This window comes from Orycteropus afer, unplaced genomic scaffold (genome assembly GCF_000298275.1).
Source record: "Orycteropus afer afer isolate SDZICR_OR568_19922 unplaced genomic scaffold, OryAfe1.0 scaffold00197, whole genome shotgun sequence".
NCBI classification, from domain to species: domain Eukaryota; kingdom Metazoa; phylum Chordata; class Mammalia; order Tubulidentata; family Orycteropodidae; genus Orycteropus; species Orycteropus afer.
In genome coordinates this window covers 403,366-425,333 of record NW_006921784.1, presented here as the reverse complement: position 1 = coordinate 425,333, position 21,968 = coordinate 403,366, and the positions used below count along the sequence as shown (strand labels likewise).

The window sequence follows — 21,968 nt, the reverse complement described above, 5'->3', positions numbered from 1 at the left end:
GGATTGTTAATCTTTTTGTTGTTGAGGTATTGGCGTTTTCTATCAATTTTAGAAATAAGTCCCTTGTCAGGTAAGTCATTGCCAAATATTTTTTTCCAATCTATAGGCTATCTTTTTACTCTTTTGGAGAAGTCTCTTGAAGCACATACAAATTTAATTTTTAGAAGGTCCTATTCATCTAGTTTATCTTCAGTTGTTTGTGCATTTTGGGTTATGCTTGACAGTCTATTTATGTCATAAATTAGGGCCCCTAAATTTGCCCCTATATTTTCCTTGAGGAACTCTATAGTTTCAGGTTTCACATTTAAGTCTTTGATCCATCTGGGTTAGCTTTTGTGTATGGTCTGAGGTACGGATCTTGTTTCACTTTTCTGCAAATGGATCTCCAGTTTTGCCAACATCATAGGAGTGGCCAAGCACTCTTGAGGAAGGTTTAATGTCGGTATCACCTGGAGAGACCTCTGTGGTGACCCTTCAAGCCTATGATCCTGTAATTCTCAGAATCAAAACAAAATTGTGGAATGGAAATAATTCTGCCAGGGGAACTACACCAAGTGAATGCCAATCATTCTCCAAGCTCACTCTGGACACATGAAAGGAGGCACAGCAGATGGCCACCCACTGTGACCTTCCACACCCTCTGTGACCTTTCACCAGCCCCTGCACGGCAGCTACTACTGCTCCCTGACTGGTGCTGCTAAGGAGTCCTATGACTGTCAATGTCGGGAGAAACGTGAACATGTGAAGATAGTGTGACATGGGACACGGCTTAGCATCCTTCCATAAAATAAGCTAGTATTCAAGTCGTTGTTGTGGGTGCTATCAAGTTGGCTCCGACTCACAGTGACCCTTCGTACAACAGAATGAAACACCGCCTGGTCCTGCGCCATCTTCACAATCCTTGCTGTACTTGAGCCCAATGTTGCAGCCACTGTGTCAGTCCATCTCACTGAGGGCCTTCCCGTTTTGTTGACCCTCCACCTTACCAAGCATGACATCCTTCTCTGGGGAATGGCCCCTTCTGACAACATGACCCAAGTAGGTGAGATGAAGTCTGGCCATTCTCGCTTCCAAGGAGCATTTTCCAGCTGCACTTCCTCCAGGACAGACCTGTACATTCCGATCAGCCCCTGACAATCTGCTCCACTCCAGAATTTCTCCTTTCACTTTTCTTTCTGCTCCACTCTACTTCACTGCTAGTTTGCAGTAATTTGTGATCCATCCTTGAATGAATTAAGTCAGGAACCTCAACTATGATACTGCTTTGTAGATTGGCTGGCCTGGGATCACAGTTACAGTTCCAAAAAGACCTGGGAAACCAAGTTCAGAGTGAAATTCTGGCCAAAAAGTGTTTGAGTCAAGTCCAAAGGAGATCACCGCATGGTCTTGGGGAGTTCACTGGTAGAGTCAGAGAGCCTAGGCTTTGGAACCACAGAAGCCCTAGTTCTGATTCTAGTCCCACGGTGTGCCAGCCAAGTCACCTTGTTCAGGTTTCTTAATTTCTCTGAGCCTCAATTTGCATATGATAAAAGGTGAATAATACTACTTAGAACTATGGGGTTTCTGTGACGATAATGACCATATGCAAAGCCCTTCAGTGAGCATGCTTGGGATGCAGCTGATACTGAACTAATACAACAATGAATGTGGCTGTGGTTACTGCCCTACCCCCCAACACATCCATACAGATGTGTGCATGTGTGCATGCACACACACACACACTCTCATGGCACTTCATGGACATAGTTTACGACCTGTGAGTTCCAAGAGGGTTCTCTCTGCTCATTCACTGCTCTACTGCCAATTTCTGAAACATGGTAAACATTCACTAAATACTTGATGAATTCCTTAGCTAGTTGACTCAACCCTCCCAACTACCACTAAGGCAAATATCATTATCTCCTCTTTACAGTGGAGAAGGATGAGGTCTACACAACGTGAATGGCTTATTCAGACCCAGGTCTGTTGACTCCAAAGTCTTTGCTCTTAGCCTCAAAACACCTCCTTTATTTAAACATGAATAATTTCATTGTGGACTTACCCTTTTCAAACAGTGGCTTCACTTATCATCCTTTAGAAACATGGCCATCAGCCTTCTCCAGGAGCTCTGGTAGCATAGTGCCTAAGGCACTTGACTGCTAACCAGAAGGTTGGTGGTTCAAACCCACCAGCCACTCTTGGAAGGGAGGTTGGGCAATCTACTTCCATAGTGATACTGCCTTGGAAACCCAACGAGGGGTTGCCATGAGTCGGGTCTGATTCGATGGCACATAACAACAACAACAACATCAGCTTTCTCCATCCTATGCCACTAAAGATGCTGTTCAAATGCTGGGCTTTCCAGAGCAGGCAAGAGAACAACCACTTTTCAGACCTGACATGTGACTTAGAGAGAAGAGCAGGCTTGACCCTGGACAGAAATAAATAACTCCTTTTCTGAAAGTTAATTCTTTTGGAAGATAAACTTTTATGAATGCTCGGATTCATATTTAGTTAGGACTATGTGAAATTGATGAAATTAGCATACCAAATAGCTGTAGCATTAAAAATTCAAATGACTCTCTTAAAACCGTCCGCTGGACTCCTTGGGAGAAGCTGATACAATCACAGGTTCTGGTCTCAGCATGATCAAGTGCTAGCAACGTGCTAATGCTTTTATCACCACCTCCCAGGTCTGGCGGGCAGAGAGAAGCATGGGTATAGAACTGGTACTGCCTGCTACGCACATCTGCCCAGAGCTTTCAAAGGCCTGATCTCACCCAGTCCCTCCTGAAATGCTGCAACTCAGAACCACTTCACTTCGAGTTACACAGAAGAAGGTCTCTATCTTCTATGGATGGCTGGGACCTCTGGGAGTTTCTTCAAGACCATTCAAGATGGAGATGAACGTTAGCTCAGGGTGTATTACAAAAATGTAAGTTTAACAGACTCAGTTCTGCAAACAACACACTTGAAAGGAAAAAGTAAGGCCAGAGTCAGTCATGTTTCAAACTGCATCCAAGCCCATATTTTACACCTAGGTGAACAGATGCTGACAGGGTAAGAAGTAAAACCAGGTGTGCATCATTCTGTTTCTGCAGAGCCCAGAGAGAGCCGTCTTCCATTCCTGTTGTCATACTGCCACACCTGGGCATCAAGGAAGTCGTCAGGCCAGGTTCGACACAGACCAGCCAAGCACTGCCACCTCAGAGCAGTTCAGTGTCCCCGAGGTGCAAGGTCCTGGCTGAGTGCTGTGGTCTCATTGTGCTAACACTGCACAGTAATTTAGAGGACGGATACCAGGCTCAAATGTAACCACAGGACCCAAGTTAAAAGAGTGAACTGCCAGTACACGATTTATTTCCTTAATAATAATAATAATAAAGCTTTCTAACTTGTTTGCTGAAGGGGAAAAAAAAGAAGGCCTTTTTGAGAGGAAAGGAGGAGTATGTGTGGAGTGACCCATGACCGTAAGCACCCTCCTGGGAGAGCCTTGTGCAATCAGCTCTGCCCCTTACTTGGCCCAGGGGTTCTTGCATGAATCCCCATGACAAGCAGGAGGGGTTTCATATTATCCCCACTTTACAAATGAAGAGACCAAGGATCAAAGAGGTTAACTGACTGAGTAGGGTTACACAGCCACCAAGAATACATCTTTTTCCATGTCCTCTACTCATTGCAATGACCACCTTGCCCCCACCTTGTGGGTCCGCCCCTGCTCTGCTTAGACACTGTAGTAGAAAGCCCCCCATGTTATTAACTCCCCCCACACCTCATCCATCTTCATCACTTCTGGAAATACCCTTGCTGACCAGGGAAGAGAAACGAAGCAAACAGCAAGGGCAGTTCAGACAACACCAAGGAACTGCATTAGAGAAACGACACTGAACAGGACCAAGGCACACTTACACGCTCGCATGTGGCTTCTTTTTGGAAAAATCACAGGCAAGACCGAGATCTGATATCCTGACATGGCCGTTTTCATCCAGGAGAATATTCGCGGGCTGTGCAGAAAGAGATGAAAGTCCCCAAGATGTCACAAAGGCCCTGAGAATGTCCACAGCGACAGACACTTGATATTTAGTCATGATTTTGGCATCATCTGTTCCTCCACATTAATTATAAACTCAAGAGCATCCATCACATTAAAGCAGAATGTGTACTGAGAAGAGTGTCTTTGATGTTACTTCAGCAGCAAAGAAGTAATGACAAAAGGATTGACTCATTAGAAAACCAAACAGAGGGGAGGTGAGCTGGAGGGTTATGATCACAGTACATCAGACTTAAAGCCTTTTCTCCTCATCCTTGTATCAAGCCATGCAATGCAGAGAGCAGTGGGCTCTCGACACGGGGAGTGAGTCCACCGGTGCTGGGCTTATGTGAACCTCAAGGACCTCTGGGTGCACAGAACAGAAAGGGACCTTGAAAGAGTGTACAGATCCCTGCCCTGAGAAGTCAAAGTCTCCCACAGTGCCACACTAATCCTGATCAATGTCAGTTCTGTTTATTAGCACGTAGTCAACATAAGGCCCTCTCAAATGCCAAATGTGATTTTGCCCCCGACTCTGATGAAGTGGACCCATTAAGATTAGATTTGGTCATCATAGCCATGGAAAATAAAGCTCCTCTCCCCAACATACATTGAATTACAGTTGTCTTAATAATATTTCTTTTTTCTGCTAGGGATCAACTACTGTTTTGCTTGAAATAAAAATAATGGCATGCTATTCTAAAATTGCAGCATGAATAATCATGAGTGACTGAATTAAGTTTGAATAGAAATTAGATAATACCAGTACCTACTAAATAGCTTAGAAAATAAAAACATAGCATAAAGATGATTAGAGACCGGTTACAGATTTAAATGAAAATGTATTACATTAGTGCTTCATGGGCCTTCATCACGTAGTTTATTCTTCTGTAAAACTCACACAGGGAAATAAAATGTCATGAGCGAACCAATGTCTCATTATTTCTAGTTCCATAAAAGTACATTTTTTCTTTCCCCCTTCTTGGTGCCCAAAGGAAGACTTAGGGAATAATTCTTCCTAACAAAAAAAAAAAAAGATTTTTCAGACTCTTAGCAAGTAACCTTGAAAAGTGGACTGAAACATCTTCGCTCTTTAGACACAGGAATGCAGTCTGTACATTCCAGTTGGTCTCTGTGGGACCATTCAAGAAAGAATCTGAAACATGTATTCTGGAATCTTCTCACTCAACTGGGAAACTGTCACTCTTTTTTTTATTATTATGCCTAAGGCATTTGTCAGGAGCTCTGGTAGCAAAGTGCCTAAGGCACTTGACTGCTAGCCAAAAGGCTGGTGGGTCAAACATACCAGCCACTCCTCGGAAGGAAGGTTGGGGATTCTACTTCTGTAGTGATACCTCCTCGGAAACCCAAGGAGGGGTCGCTGTGAGTCGGATCCGATTCGACAGCAGTGGGTTTGTTTTTTGGGGGTTTTATACAGTTATGTATTTGCATGATCATCTCTGTAATTTGTCATTTTCTCTTTTATCTCATATCTATCTTTGAGTCACTGGCACTCACAGCAAGTTGAGTGGCACCCTCAGACATACTGAGCCCACTCCTACCTCCCTCCTTAATGCAGAACCCAGGACCAAGCACCACAGTTTGGAATGAAAATCTCAGAATAGCCCTATTGCATTATTGTTGAGTTCAGTGAGTTTTTAAAGAGAACAGCAATGGAAACCTAAGGATGGCAATCGGGGTTATGTCGTTAGAAGTTCTGCAAATCTATTAATGCTTTTCAAGGCCATCTCAAAACGAGAGGAGGTGACACGTGAGTAGCCTTTGGGGAGCACATTGCAGGCTAATCAGCAACTCCTCCCCTAACTGCCTTGCCTCAGGGAAGCATTCTGTGCCTTGGACCACAGCTAACGTTCTTGCTGGTAGTTAGCGTGGCATCAGCTCCAACTCCTGGTGACCTTATGTCTCGTGTGATGGGAGGAAAGGCTGCCTGCTCCTGTGTCAAACAGACACTCTGTTCCTGTTCATCTCTATACACCCTCAGTTCTAACACCAAGCTGTGGCCAAATCACTGGCCTGGTGGGCATTCAGTGAATTATAATCAATTATAAAATGGGCAGCACCAAGAACCTCCTACCTGACTTCTCATTAACTTAACAATTAAGAGTTTGAATTTAGTGCATGTGCTTCACCGGGCTCTGGACGAGGCACTGCGGTTATAATGACTAGGATGGACAGGGGATCTGCTCCCTGCGGGGCTTAGAGTCTAAGAGATGAGATCATCATCACATAGGTATAATGACTTCATCGGGGCTGAGACAAGGGCTAGGAGGAAGTGATGGGACCTTGGAAAAGAGAAGCGTGATGATCCCAACAGCTACTGCACAGGGTGAGTCAAGAGAAGGAATCTGGGAGCTCTCCTTACCTTCAAATCTCTGTAAACAACGGACCGGTCGTGCATGTGTTCCAGCCCGAGGATGATTTCCGTAGCATAAAACCGCATCTCCTTCTCAGAGAACACCCCGTGCTGGGAAAGGTGATAGTGCAAATCGCCTCCTGAAACCAGAGATCCAGACGGTAACTCAAAGCAAAGTGCTGTCATTTAAAAGACACAAAGATCGCTGCTCTCATAAATAGTTACAACACACTACAAAACAGGCAACAGTGCGTCTGCTAGGTCCACATACCCATCTTTGGTTACTGCGGTGTGAAAAGAACACTCAGAAAATGATATGGAACATGCAGACACTGAGAAAATGTGGATGGAACTAAGGCAGAGATAATACAACAAATTGTTCTCAGGTCGGTAACATGGCTGCCTGGTATTCCGTCACATGTACAGTTAGTTCATCTGCTTTGATGACTTAAGTCCTGTCCAATGACTGGGTCAAGTAATCCAAAAGGTGACTTAGCAACTAACGTTTTGGATGGACCAAATACAAAAACCAAACATATGGGTAGATACTGGATGAAGCAAATACAGGAAAAATGTAACTGGTAAAATCCAGGGTGTGGGTACTTAGATGTTCCCAATAAAATTCTTTCAACTTTGCTATATGTTTGAAATTTTTCATAATAAAAGGTTGGAGAAAGAAACTAATTACATTGCCCAAAGTTATAGAACTAAAGAATGCCATCAACCAGCTAGGGGAATTTTTTTTTTTTTTTTTTTATTGTGATTTGGGTGAAAATTTACAGAGCAAATTCACTTTCCATACAGCAGTTCACATACACTTTGTCTCATGACATTGACTACAATTTCCCACAATGCAACAGCTCCCCTCTCACTTCTTCCCCATAGACACCTCTTCCCTGTGTCCTTCCCTCCATCCCCTCCTGCCCCCTGAGCTGTCTGTCTCCCTGTGCATACACAGCCCTTCTTTCTCCCATGATTGTTCTCTCCAAGGAGTGTATCTACCTACCTCAGGTAAATGTTCAACTCATATGCCTGTGTTTTGTTTGGCTGGAAGTCCCAGGAGTGGGTTCAGTTCCAGACCTGAAGGGCAGCTAGGGGTCATAGTCTCAGTTGTTCCACCAGGCTCTATCAGACGAGCAAACCTGGTCTAGGGTAACGTTTTTATAAACTACAAGAGAAAAGCCTCTGTTGATCTGCAAAAGTTAATGTGTATTCAACTTTACCGCTGTTGCTTTAAGGAGCTCTGGTGGTGCTGTGATTAAGGTATCTGGCTGCTAATCAAAAGGTTAGCGGTTTGAACCCACCAGCTGCTCTGTGGGAGAAAGATGAGGCAGTCTGCCTCCATAAAGTTCTATGGCCTTGGAGACCCTCTGGGCCAGTTCTATCCTGCTGTAAATGGTCACTGTGAGCCAGAATCAACTCGATGATGATGAGAGTGGGGGCGGTTTTTGGTTTGGCCCTTGCCTTTACAAATATCTTCCCTTTCATGCACACCTAACCTTAATGATGAAGATGTTTAGGCAAATTGTTAACCTGATCATCAAAAAGGACAACTCCCAGTTATCACTGAAGAGGGGAATTTGATTTACAAGTGGCTTGCCCTCTCTCCTTTCTTGAGGAGTAACTCACAGAAAATAAAGTGCACAACTCTTAAAAGTACAGTGTGGTATAATTTTACATGCGCACACATACATGCAATTTATGTTGTGGTCATTAGTTGCCATCACGTCAATCCTGACTCAGGGAGCCCAACACGTGCACAGGAGAACTGCGTCCTAGGGTTTTCAAGGCAGAGACCTTTGGGAAGCAGACTGCCAGGTCCCTACAGGCTTCTGGGGTGGTTGGAACCGTCAGCCTACTGGCTATGACAGCTAGGGACTCCTGCGTTTTTACATACATGTGTGTGTATGTGTGCATGGGAGTGTCTATCTACACTCGTCTGTCAATGTGTTGTACTGTGGTGGCTCACATGTGGCTATGATGCTGGAAGCTACATACACTGGTATTTCAAACACCAGCAGGGACACCCGTGGTGGACAGGTTTCAGTGGAGCTTCCAGACTAAGACAGACCAGGAAGGAGGACCTGGTGGTCCACTTCTGAAAAACTGGCCACTGAAAACCTTATGAACAGCAAGGAAACACTGTCTGTTGTCTCATATCATGCTGGAAGATGAGCGCCTCAGGTTGGGGGGGAGGGGAGCCAAACCCACTGCCATCGCGTCAATTCTGACTGATGGTGAACCTAGAAGACAGTGCAGAACTGCCCCATGGAGTTTCCTAGGCTATAAATCTACAATAGCTGACTGACTCAATGTTCTCCCATGGAGCAGCTGGTGGGTTAAAACTGCCAGTCTTTTAGTTAGCAGCTGAATGCCTTAACCACTGTGCCATGAGAGCTCCTATCATGTCGGAAAGCACTCAAAACACAACTAGGGAAGAGCTGCCTCCTCAAAGTAGAATCGACCTTAATGACGTGGATGGAGTAAAGCTTCTGGGACCTTTATTTGCTCCTATGGCAAGACTCGAAATGAGAAGAAATAGCTGCAACGTCCATTAATAATCGCAGAATGCACGAAGTATGAATCTAGAAAAACTGGAAGTTCTCATAAATGAAATGGAACACATAAAGATCTATATGCTAGGCACCAGTGAGCTGAAATGACTGGTGTTGGTCATTTTGAATTAGATAATTATATGGTCTACTGACGCTGGGAATTACAAATTGAAGAAGAATGGCATCACATTCATCGTGCCAAACAACATTGCAAGATCTGTCCTGAAGTACGATGCTGTCGGTGATAGGGCAATATCCATACACCTACAAGGAAGACCAGTTAATACAACTATTACTCAAATTTACGCATCAACCACTAAAGCAAAGATGAAAAAAAATGAAGATGTTTACCAAATTCCACAGCCTGAAATTGATAGAGCCTGCAATCAAGATGGGTTGATAATTACTAGTGATTGGAACGCAAAGGCTAGAAACAAAGAAGAATCATTGGTAGCTGGAAAATATGGCCTTGGTGATAGAAATGACAGATTGCATGATAGAATTTTACACAACCAACAAATACCTTCTTTAAATAACATAAACTGTGACTATACACTTAGACCTCACCAGACAGAATATGTGGGAATCAAATGGCCTACAGCCGTGGAAAGAAACAATGGAGAAGCTCAGTACCATCAGTCCCACAAGGCCTGGGGCTGACCGTGGAACAAAGCATCAACTGCTCACACACAAGTTTAAACTGAAGCTGAAGAAAATTAAAAGGCCACAAAAGCCAAAAGATGACCTTGAATATATTCTACCTGAATTGAAGACCATCTCAAGAATAGATCTGACACACTGAACATCAATGACCAAAGACCAGAGGAGTTGTGTGATAACATCAAGGATATTATATATAAAGAAAGCAAAAGGTAATTAAAAAGTCAGGAAAGAAAGAAAACACCAAAATGGACTGCAGAAGAGACTCTGAAACGTGCTCTTGTATGGATAGCAGCTAAAGCAAATGGAAGAAATTATGAAGTAAAACAGCTGAACAGAAGATCTCAAAGGGCAGCTGGAGAAGAGCGTGAATTATTATAATGAAATGTGTAACTATATGGAGTTAGAGAACCAAAAACATGCTAGACATTTCTCAAGCTAAAAGAACTGAAGAAAAAATTCAACTCTTGAGTTGCAATATTGAAGGATTCTATGGGCAAAATACTGAATGAAGCAGGAAGCATCAAAATAAGATGGAAGGAACACACAGAGTCACTGCACCAAAAAGAACTGGTCAACATTTAACCATTTCAGAAGGTAACAGAGGATCAAGAACCTATGTTACTGAAGGAAGAAGTCAAAGCTGCACTGAAGGAAGCTGCGAAAAACAAGGCTCCAGGAATTGACAGAATACCTATTGAGACGTTTCAACAAATGGACACAATGCTGGAGGTGTTCACTCATTTATGCCAAGAAATTTGGAAGACAGCTACCTGGCCAACTGACTGGAAGAGATCCATATTTGTGCCCATTCCAAACAAAAGTGATCCAAAAGAATGTGTAAATTATCAAACAATATCATCCATTTCACACACAAGTAAAGTTTTGTCGGAGATAATTCAAAAGTGGTTACAGCAGTACATAGACAAGGAACTGCTGGAAATTCAAGCCAGATTCAGAAGAGGATGTGAAATGAGGGGTATCACTGCTGATGTCAGATGGCTCTTGGCTGAAAGCAAAGAATACCAGAAAGAATTTTACCTGCGTTTCATTAACTATGCAAAGGCATTCAACTATCATGCCAGATCATAACAGATTATGGATAACAATGCAAAGAATGGGAATTCCAAAACACTTAATTGTGCTCACGAGGAACCTGTGCACAAAGAGGCAGCTGTTCAAACACAACAAGGGGATACTTGGTTTAAAATCAGGAAAGGTGTGCATCAGGGTTGTATCCTCTCACCATACTTATTTAATTTGTGTGGGCCGAGCACATAATCTGAGAAGCTGGACTATATGAAGAATGCAGCATCAGGATTGGAGGTACAGGACACTGGGCTAACATCTGTATGGTTCCACAGTCATCCTTCAAAGCTAGTTTTTCAAAACATTTCTATCTTTGGAAGACTCATTAACAACCTATGATATGCAGCTGACACAACCTTGCTTGCTCAAAGTGAAGATGACTTGAACTTACTGATGAAGATCAAAGAGTATAGCCATCAGTATGAATTACATCTCAACATAAAGAAATCCTCACAACTGGATAAATGGAGAAAAGACTGAAGTTGTCAAGGACTGGATCCACAATTAATGCCAACGGAAGCAGTAGTCAAGAAATCAAATGATGCTTTGCATTGGGCAAATCTGCTGCAAAAGACCTCTTTAACGTGTTAAAGAACATAAATGTTACTTTGAAGACTAAGGTGTGCCTGATCCAAGCCCCTGTCTTTTCAATAGCCTCATATTCATGTGAAAGCTGGAGAATAAATAAGGAAGAAAGAAGAACTGATGCACTTGAGTATGGTGTTGGCAAAGAATACTGACTATACCATGGACTGCCAGAAGAATGAACAAATCTGTCCTGGAAGAAGTACAGGAAGAATGCTCCTTACAAGCAAGAATGGCCAGACTTCAAATCTCATACTTAAGTCATGTTTTCAAGAGGGACCAGTCCCTGGAGAAGGATATTATGTTTGGTAAAATAGAGGGTCAGCGAAAAAGGGGAAGACCCTCAACGAGATGGACCGACACCGTGGCTGCATCAATGGGCTCAAACACAGCAAGGACTGTGAGGCTGGAACAGGACCAGGCAGCATTTTGTTCTCTTGTGTGAAGGGTCGCTGTGGGTCAAAACACACTCAGTATCACCTAGTAACAATGTGTGTACATATGTATATGTATGTGTAAAAAATATATAAAACATATGTTGTTGTTGTTGTTAGGTGCCGTCGAGTCGGACCCAACTCATAGCGACCCCTCCTTGGGTTTCTGAAGCAGTACCACTACAGAAGTAGATTGCCCCGTCTTCCTTCTGAGGAGTGGCTGGTGGGTTTGAACCACCAGCCTTCTGGTTAGCAGTCAAGTGCCTTAGGCACTATGCTACCAGAGCTCCCATAAAATATATGTATGTATATATAAAAAATATAAGTTTATATCTATAGAGAGATAGACAGGTGTATATCCGTTGCTGTTGAACTGATTCCAACTCATGATGACCCTACAAGACAGAGTAGTCCTGCCTTATAGGGTTTGCAAGGCTGTAAACTTTATAGAAGGAGACTGCCACATCTTTCTTTTGTGGAGTGACTAGTGGGTTTGAACCACTGACCTTTAGGTTAGCAGCCAAGCACTTAACCACTGAACCACACAAGACTCCTTCTATATGTAAAGATACATCTTTCTGTATAACCCCCCACCAGATGTAAAAGATTTCCAGCATTTCAGAGGGTTCTCTCATGTCTTTCCCAGTCAATACCTCATCCACAGCCCCCTCATACTGTGGCAAAGTTAACTATTCTGACTTCTCTCACCATCGATGAGTGTAATCTATTCTGGTGTTCATAAACAGGATCACAAAGTATATAAGCATCTGGGCTGGGTTCCTTTTGCTCATCATTACGTCTGTGAAATCCATTCAAGTTGTTGGCACAGATCAGGTTTTAAACTAAACACTCAAAATATAACAAAGCTTCAACAGAAAAACTAGAGAATTAGATGGTGCCTGGCTATCACTGTCAACCACTCAGAGGGGGATCTATGGAGGAGATCTTGGATAGAGTGGGAGAACAATGTGGAACAAAACTCAAAATCATTTGGGGAAAAAAAAAAAAGAAAAAGGGACTAGGTTTGCTCGTCTGATAGAGCCTGATGGAACCACTGAGACTTTGGCCCCTAGCTGCTCTTCAGGTCTGGAACCGAACCCACTCCTGTGGCTTCCAGCCAAACAAAAGACAGGCATACGAGTTGAACATTTACCTGAAGTAGGTACACTCCTTGGAGAGAACAATCATGGGAGAATAGAAGGACTGTATGCACAGGGAGACAGCTCAGGGGGCAGGTGTGCATGAAGGGATGGACACAGGGAAGAGGTAATTATGGGGAGGAGGTAGGAGGGGAACTGTTGCACTGTGGTAAATTGTAGTCAATGCCATGAGACAAAGTGTATGTAAAATGCTATATGGAAAGTGAATTTTCCCTGTAAACTTTCACCCACATCACAATAACACACACACACATATGTGTGTGTGTGTGTGTATAGTTGTTGTTACAAAGCTTCAAATGAATAGGGTATTTGTATGCCTTTTTAGCTCAGCTCTTGTTGATAAAGATAATGTGATTTTCTAGTATTAAAACCAAAACCAAACTCACTGCCATTGAGTTGTTTTCTGACTCATAGCAACCCCTTGGGTTTCCGAGGTGGCATCCCTACAGAAGTAGATTGCCCGATCTTCCTTCCAAGGAGTGGCTAGTGCGTTTGAACTGCCAGCCTTCTGATTAGCAGTCAAATGCCTTAGGCACTATGCAACCAGAGCTCCCTATCTGATATTTCTAAATGAAAATTTCCCAGCATGCTTAGGGTCATGGTTCATGGACCAATGGACAGTACTGCAGGTTTACCAGGTACAGGACATGGGCTAACATCTGTATGGTTCCACAGTCATCCTTCAAAGCCAGTTTTTCAATACATTTCTATCTTTAGCCTCTATTCTTTATGAGGTATTTCATTCCTAAATGTTCAAGGTGAGGAAACAAGTCAATTGAAGATCTAGGTCAGCTACATTTTAGAAAAACGAGTTTCACTGTAAATAAGTATTTTATGAAAATTTTTGGCAGAAAATGCAACTTCCCAGTGGGGAGACCAGGGAGGGCTACGGAGAAATCACACTCATCATTTAAAAATACATTTTAACTGAAAACCGGAAAGTAAATGGTTTCCCCGAACCTTAGGAGGAACCCAATTATTGGAAGGACTCAGACTGCCCAAGTTTGTCTTACCATTCATCAGATCCAAGATGAAGCAGAGTTTATCTGGAGTGTGGAAGGCATAAGTCATACAGACAATGAAAGGACAATCCTAGAGATAAAAAAATATGAAAGTTTCTTAGAAAGCCAAAAGCTGTCCCAGAAAACACATCTACCATCCAACACCAAGCTATGGATTTTTATCCACCCACCACCCTGGCACCTGGTGGTCATTTTTATAGTCACAGGAAAATGGATCTTGTTTCATGACAAAATTCAAAGAGGCATAATGTTAACAACTAGAGATGAACTCTGAGATCCTGTCTCATGCAGATCCATCAGGACCCTACTCGAATTCCATCCCCTTCAAAAGACCCAAGATTCTATAGGAAAATAACATGGCTGCCTTGCTTTTCTTTTCATTGGTGTACATTTTGGTTCTGGCTAGTCAAATATCCAATTCAATCTCTGATCTGAAGTCGGAAGAATCATCCCACGGGGGAGGAAATGTTACCTGTGTCATTCTCTTGAAACACTGAGAACTAAAAATGGAATTAAATTCATTTTTGAAAATGGAAAAATATACCATGGTAAAGGATTGAGTCATTAAATTGTAGGGATGTCTACCTCCCCTCCCCAAAATTAACCTATAGATTCCATGCAATCTTAATTAAAATGAAAACTGACGAGCAGATGCTAAAATTTATGTAGAAATATAAACAGCCAAAAAGAGCTAAGATGCTCTTGAAGAAAAACAAAGCTGGAAAATGTATAGCACCAGATACCAAGACTTACTGTAAATCAAAAGCAATTCAGACAGTGTGGTACCAGCGCAAGGACAGACAAATGGACCGATGGGACAGAATAACGAACCCTAAAACTGACCCATATATAAAAGTTCATTTAGTGTGTGATAAAGGTGACACAGCAGGGAACAGGGAAAAGACAGTCTTTTCGATCACTGCTGCTGGAGCAGTTGGTATCTGTGGAATAACATCTGACCCTTGACCTCTACCTCAAGTTCTTCAAGGTAGATGCGGATCTAAATGTGAAAGGGGGAACAATAAAGCTTTGAGAAGAAAGTATCTTTATGATCTCGGGGTAGGTAAAGGTTTCTTAAATAGCCCCTCACACACACACACACACACACACAAATGACAAAGAAAAACACTGATAAATTGGACTAAATGACACTTAAGGACTAGTGTTCACCCGAAGGCACCATTAAGAGAGTAAAAAGGCAAGGCTTGGAATGGAAGAAGATATGAATAACACATAAGCACAAAAATAACTTGGATCTAGAATAAAGAACTCTTGTAAATCAATAAAGGAAAAGGCAAACAAGCTTTTTACAACAGAAAAATGGCAAAGATAAAACAAAATGAAAAAATCTTACATAGGTACTTCATAAACAGATAAACAAATTGCATAAACCTGTGAACTCAATCTCAATTATCAGCAGGGACAGGCAAATTAAATCACACGTGCTGTCACTAAACTCATGAGAGTGACTAAAACTAAAAAGACTGACAGTACCAAGCATTGGGAAGGCTTGGAGTAACTGAAACTTTCATTATAAGGCTTGTAGGAGTGAAAAATGGTACCATCACTTTAGGAAACTGTTAGTCGTAGCTCCCAAAGCTGAACATCACCCACAAACCCTATGAACCCAGAAATTCTGCTCCAAAGTGCTTACTCAACAGCAACCTGCATTCACATGTACAACAATGTTCAGAACATCACACGCAAACCCTATGAAGCCAGCAATTCTGCTCCAAAGTGATTACCCAACAGCAACCTGTGCTTACATGCATAAGAATGTTCAGCACTATTCAAAAATAGCAAAAAATGCTGTTATAATTTTACAACTATAAAAAAAAAATAGCCAAAATAGGAAATAACCCAATGTCCGTCAACAGTAGAAAGGACACATAAACTATAGTATGTGTTTACAATGGAATGCCATAGAGTAGCAGTCAGCAACTGTGGTAGTTGTGTTTGTGTGTCAGCTTGGCTGGGCCTGGTTGAGTGGCTGGGCCGCTGGTGGTAGTTATTCCCATGATGAGACTGGCAGTCATCTCCATGGTGGGATCTACCATAAGCAGCTGAGTAGCTGCCTTTGGGATGTGGTCTGCTTCCTGTGTTTAAGGAGAAGCCTTGGGAATGCTCTCTGGCCTATGGCACGCTTGGACGCTGCATGTAGCCATGGCATTGCTCAGCAGCCTGCTATGCTCTGCCGACCTTGGGCCTTACAATGGACTTAACTTAATGGCCTTCCGTGTGGTTTGGTAACATCGGGACTGTGCCTTTTTACTTGTCAACCTTGGGCCTTCTCAGCCTCAGCAGCCAGCAGCTGTCTGAGTGAAGAAACGCCTGTAGCTTCAGTGGGCCAGGAGCAGAAGGCAGAGCTGGACCCCAGGGTTGAGGGGCTTTCCACCAGCCCCTAGAGCCTGGCACTTTGAACTTGGACTTAAAGCCTCCAACTTGTAAGAATAAAGGCCTGTTTGTTAAGGCCATCCCATTTCTGGTATAATCCCGTCAAAGTGGCACCAGGGAACCAGAACAGCAACTTTTTCCTAAAAAGGGCTAAATAGTAAATATTTTGCCTTTGCAAGCTACATATAGTTTCTGTGGCCTATACTGCTTTGCTTATTTTCTTTTTCAATCCTCTAAAAATGAAAAATATTCTTAGTCCATGGGCTGTACAAAAAAAGAGTTGCAGGCCAGATTTGGTCCACCAGCCACAGCTTGCTGACCCCTACTACACAACAATGAAAATGAACTATTGCTACGTATAACAACATGGGAGATGTGCTTGGTGAATCTCACAAGCAACGTTGAGTGAGACTGAGGGCCAGTCTCATAAGAGCACATTTATATCAAGTTCAGATATGGTATCAGAAGTCTGAATAGTAGTCACCTCAGACACAGGGCTAGTCACCACGTTATGCTGTTACGAAAGCTTCTACTGCGATGTCAAATAAAAGTATGTGGAAGGGACAAGACCAGGCTGGTCTGCAGAATTCATTAGCATACGTAACCCCTCATCCCTCAAGGTACAGAGCACAAGAGTGACCGTCATGAGTCTCATACTATGAAAGTATAGAATGCTGGTAACATTCTATACTTTGATCCAGGTTCAGATACATGTATGCATCTCCTTGTGAAAACTGATCAGTGTGATGCTAGACCTACTCAATGTTGTTGTTGTTATTATGTGTTGTCAAGTCTTCTCCGACTCATAGTGACCCCTATTTGGGTTTCTGAGGCGGTATCTCTATGGAAATAGATTGCCCAACCTTCCTTTCAAGGAGTGGCTGGTGCGTTTGAACCACGAACCTTCTGCTTAGCAGTCAAGTGCCTTAAGCTCTATCCCACTAGAGTTCCCAGACCTATTCACTGGATTCATTTAAATTCTTTATGTAAAGTCTACATTTGCTACTCAACTGATCTAAATAAGAATGGTGTATAATAATATCTGCTTTCTCCATGGAAACCGAAAATTATTAAATTTCAAAGAAAATATTCAAATGTCAGTGGACTAATCTGAAAGCAGAATGTGTATTGTACAAATCTCTCTATACGGGCATTTAGATCAATTTGAACTAACATATTCTTATATACCAGGAATTCACAAACTTGGACTCAATTCCCACAAAACTCCTGGAGGAAGTTGCTCCAGCATTAATTACCATGTTCATTTAGTGGTCACCTAGTGATCCTGAGAAGGAGCCCTGGTGGTGCAATGGTTAAGCTGCTAACCAAAAGATCGCTGGTTCAAATCAACCTGCTGGCTCTACAGGAGTCAAGACCTGACAATCTGCCCCTGTAAAGACTACAGCCTAGGAATCCCCCTGGGCCACCTGAACCCATGAGCCAGTTCTACGCTGTCACATGGGTTACTATGAGTAAGAATCAACCTGACAGCACCCGTAACAAGATATCATTCGAGTCCTGTGGAGATGGTGCTAGTGTTTACCGATGCCAACATCTGTTTTTGCCTTTCGGCCCTGGGAAGGTGCTACCCTCCCTCTGCTACAAGCAACATGGCCTTCTTCCTGGGTGCTGTCTTCCTTGCAGCAGACTTTCCACTAGCCTGTGAAGATGGCCACCTTGTTCTGTTTCCCTTCCTTAACGAGATTCCCCACAGGCTCCTGTCCTTGGTCTGAGGAGCACCATCTGGACCTAGGGCTCAGTAAAGCCAGGCTCTTTCTCAGCTCGAGCTGTCAACTGCCTCACTTCACGAAGGGTAGACCTTCCCAGGGGAGTCTGTGAATGTGAAGGAATACATACTTAACATAGTCTGTGAGGGAGATGGGACGTGCATTTTGGATTTAGGATCATAGGCTATTAGAGCAGGAAGAGTTCGTAAAAATGTCACGTGGCTCAACTTCCTTATTTTAAGAAAAGGCAAACTAAGGCCTCAAAAAAGGTAAATGAATTGTCTGAGGTGGCACAGAAATTTGGGAGCTGGCCATGGCTCTAACCCCAAGTCTCTTGACCCCTCCTGAGTTCTTTTCACCATGTTATGCTATTACAAAGGTTTCTACTGTGATGTCAAATAAAAGTATGTGGAAGGGACAAGACTGGGCTGGTCTGCAGAATTCATTTGCTTACGTAACCCCTCATCTCAAGGTACTGAGCACGAGAGTGACAGTCATGAGCCTCATCATGAGTCCAGGACACACAGAACCCTACACAATACACTTAGTGAGGCCCAAGTGTTTAAGGGGTTCTGCTTTAATTACAAGTCCCTGGTTAACAGGAGCTAGTGGACTTCCAGAGACTAACCCCTAAGTGAAGTTCCTGGGTGAGGAACGATTGTATTTGAGTTCCTACCATACTTATATACCAGGGATTCATAAGAATCAAAGAGCTTGCGTTTTGTGGAAACTCTTGAAAAACCTGTGATGAAGGGGGACTATTAAATATTCTTATAAAGAAGTCCCCACACCACAGTCCAACAACTTTTTTTCAAACTGCAAGGCTTATCATATCTTTTCCCTATTGAAACATTTCATTGTTTCCAACACCTTTAAAGATGTTTAAATATCTGCAATATTGGCTAGAGAGTTCTCTCTGGTCCAACCCGGCCTTGGTCTCTCCAGCTTCTTGTACTACTGACCACCTGAGACTTCAACTTTACTGCCCTTCTTCTAACACCTCAACCCTCCCTGCTCCGGACCAGACACACACCGTGGCACCTTCCCTATTTACATCTGACTTCAGGAGAGTATCGGGTGGCAACGCCTCCACCCTGAAGGTTCTCCCAGCTCTGCATACCTGTCTTTCCTAGCGTTTGCCACGTGTCCCAATTACCTACACGTTTCTGAGTCGGTAGGATCTTTCTCCCCTTCTCCCACTCTATAAGAACTCCCAGCTCTATAAGAACACAGACCAAAGTCAGGTTTGGGGTTCCCCAGGAGGCAGGAGAGTGGCTAGTATAATCTACCCTCACACGCAGTTCAGGCACAGATGAGTAACACTTCTGATGAACACTGAATGATTTATTTAAGGAGTTTTCTGACTTTCTTCCCAGCATGGATGTACGCATTCTGATTCTTAAACATGCACGTTTCCCTTGGGGCTAGGTTTCCAAGAACTACAGAATGAAACAGTTACAGTACTCCTTACTGTCTCTTGGGGGATGGGGAGGAAGAATGTTCTCAATTTGAGATTGGAGGAGGGGAGGAGAAAAAAAAAAAACACCTTCCACTGAAAAGAAAACTATGAACTAGGATTCAGTTTCATGCCAACATCCTAAGAAACCATGTTGATAACAGGCTGAGTTAAAGGATAAGTTTTAAACTAAGGATTACAAACAACCTATGAAAAGTAGCCTCTGATTAGCAAAAACAACTCCAAGTAAACTTATTTAAGTCCTCCTGTTAAGTGTATTGATTAGCTAAAAAGATAAAACAGTTTTAATATTTGAATTTAAAAAAATATAAACAATTACTTTAAATTAGTTCAAAGCACTAGCCCATGCTTATGCACAGGGAGATAGCTCAGGGTGCAGAAGAGTGTGAAGGGATGGACACTGGGAGGAGGTAGCTATGGGGAGGAAGTGGGAGGGGAGCTGCTGCATTGTAAATTTTGGTCAATGACGTGAGACAAAGTGTATGTGAACTGCTGTGTGAAAGGTGAATTTGCTCTGTAGATCTTCACCCAAATCCTAATAAAAAAAAAAAAAGAAGAAGAAGAACAAAGTACTAGCCCAATACGACCCAACTAATTGATTCTCTTATGGTTAGACCAATAAGGAGCCCTGTGTACTCAACACTCAATTCACTCATATTCTCCTTACGAGAGTGAAATAAAGAAAAAATGCTACATGAACGTCCTACTTCCAACACATCTCCAGGTTCTTGTTTTTTATAGAGTTTTCTGGAGAATAATTATCCCAGGCTTTGAGATGATACATGAAAAATTAGGATCTTAAGAACCACATGAAGTGTGCAGCAAGCATGTGTCCACGTTTGAGGCTTAAAAGGAAGGCATTTCCCACAGAAATCAGAAGCAGACGTCCTTCACTCAGATTCAAACACGGTGCATAGGCTTCTCCTTTTCCAATTAGAAACCTGGCCACCCAGGCAGGATAACGCTTATCCGAAATGCTTGATGTCCACGTGGCAGAAGGTAGAGGTACGAAATTAGAAACTATTTTTAGCTATGGCAATTTTATTTGTTATAGTTCGGCTACATTATAAAGTTACTGCTTCAGGAGCAAATCGCTTTGTTAGATCCACTTTACAACTAACACAGGAAGAACAGAAACTGTAACACCACATGTAGAGGAGATGATCTAGAAACATGGAGCCTGGAAAATAAGGAAGGAACAATGACTTGGAATCCAGAGACCCTGGACACACACACACAATTTCACCTCTCTCATCTCAGGTTCCTCACTTATTAGGAGACAAGGATTTTTTGATTCGTCATTAAAATGTGATTCCTTGACCTTACTTAGAACGTAACTATGTTATTTAGAAGTCCCCACTCATCTCACTGCTTATAAACCTTCTGGTTGGGTACTGGCACTCAATACAGGTGTGAGTTACACAGTGAGGGCACAGCTACTCCCACTCATCCTTCTTGTTGTTGTTGTTATGTGCCGTCAAGTCCAACCCGACTCATAGCAACCCCTCCTCGGGTTTCCGAGGTGGTATCAATATGGAAGTAGATTGCCCAACCTTCCTTCTGAGGGGTGGCTGGTGGGTTTGAACTGCCAACCTTCTGGTTAGCAGTCAAGTAAGTGCCTTAGGCCCTACGCTGCTACCAGAGCTCCTCCCACTCATCCTACCCCTTTCTTTCTGCAATGCTGTAGGGCGCAGCACACGCACAGGTTTCCGGGAGGGTAGGCTTTTCTGCACGTGTCTTTCTGTACACCAGCATGTGTACAATCACAGCAAAGCTCAGGTTTGGTTCCTGGGCAACACCGTTAACAGAAAGAGAAGTCAGAACAGGAGGCTGCTCTGCGAGAGAGGTGGCACACAGAAGAAGCTTGCTTGAGACGTGTCAGGCTGAAAACGAAAGCTGGACACACGAGTAAAATGTCCAACAGGTGGAAACACAGTGCTGGGATTGGAAACGACTGAGTCCAGGGCAGGGAAGCAGCTGAAGAAGCAAGAAGATGAAGCCAGCAGCCCACGCAGCAGTGGCTGCGATGACCCCACAGCAGCAGTTTCAGATCTGACTAACCCAAGCACTTCTTCTGTGTTTGCTTCTGAAGGGTGAAGGCTACATTCCCCTTACTTTTTCCTCTCTGGGTTAGCCCTGCGTTGTCATGTCGTCCAACTCTTAACTTAGCCAAGTGGTTTTTTTGTTGTTGTTGCTGTTGCTGTGGTGATTTGCTGCCATCTCTGCCTGCTCATGTTCCAGGTGAGCTTCAAGTTGCCAAAAGCAGAACAAAGGTGGACATCAAGGGCGAAGCAATAGGCAGAAAAGGCGAAGAACTCGTGGGAGTGCGTAAGGAAGGCAGGTTGTTGTTGTTGTTGTTGTTATGTGCCGTCGAGTCAAACCTGACTCATAGCGACCCCTCCTTGGGTTTCCAAGGCAGTATCACTACAGAAGTAGGATTGTCCAACCTTCCTTCCGAGGCAGTTTTATTTTGTTAAATGAA

At 43.1% G+C, this 21,968-nt stretch overlaps 1 protein-coding gene across 1 annotated transcript in view; it reads right to left on the bottom strand.

The window, feature by feature from the left end:
- GRK3 (G protein-coupled receptor kinase 3) overlaps positions 1–21,968 on the bottom strand; it is a 169,607-nt gene that overhangs the window by 33,323 nt on the left and 114,316 nt on the right. The window contains exons 12-14 of the mRNA XM_007947940.1: positions 13,880–13,958; positions 6,393–6,523; positions 3,889–3,983 (exon numbers count right to left, since the gene is read on the bottom strand). Of these exons, the coding sequence (XP_007946131.1) occupies positions 3,889–3,983; positions 6,393–6,523; positions 13,880–13,958 (305 nt within the window). The remainder of the gene's footprint in view (positions 1–3,888; positions 3,984–6,392; positions 6,524–13,879; positions 13,959–21,968) is intronic.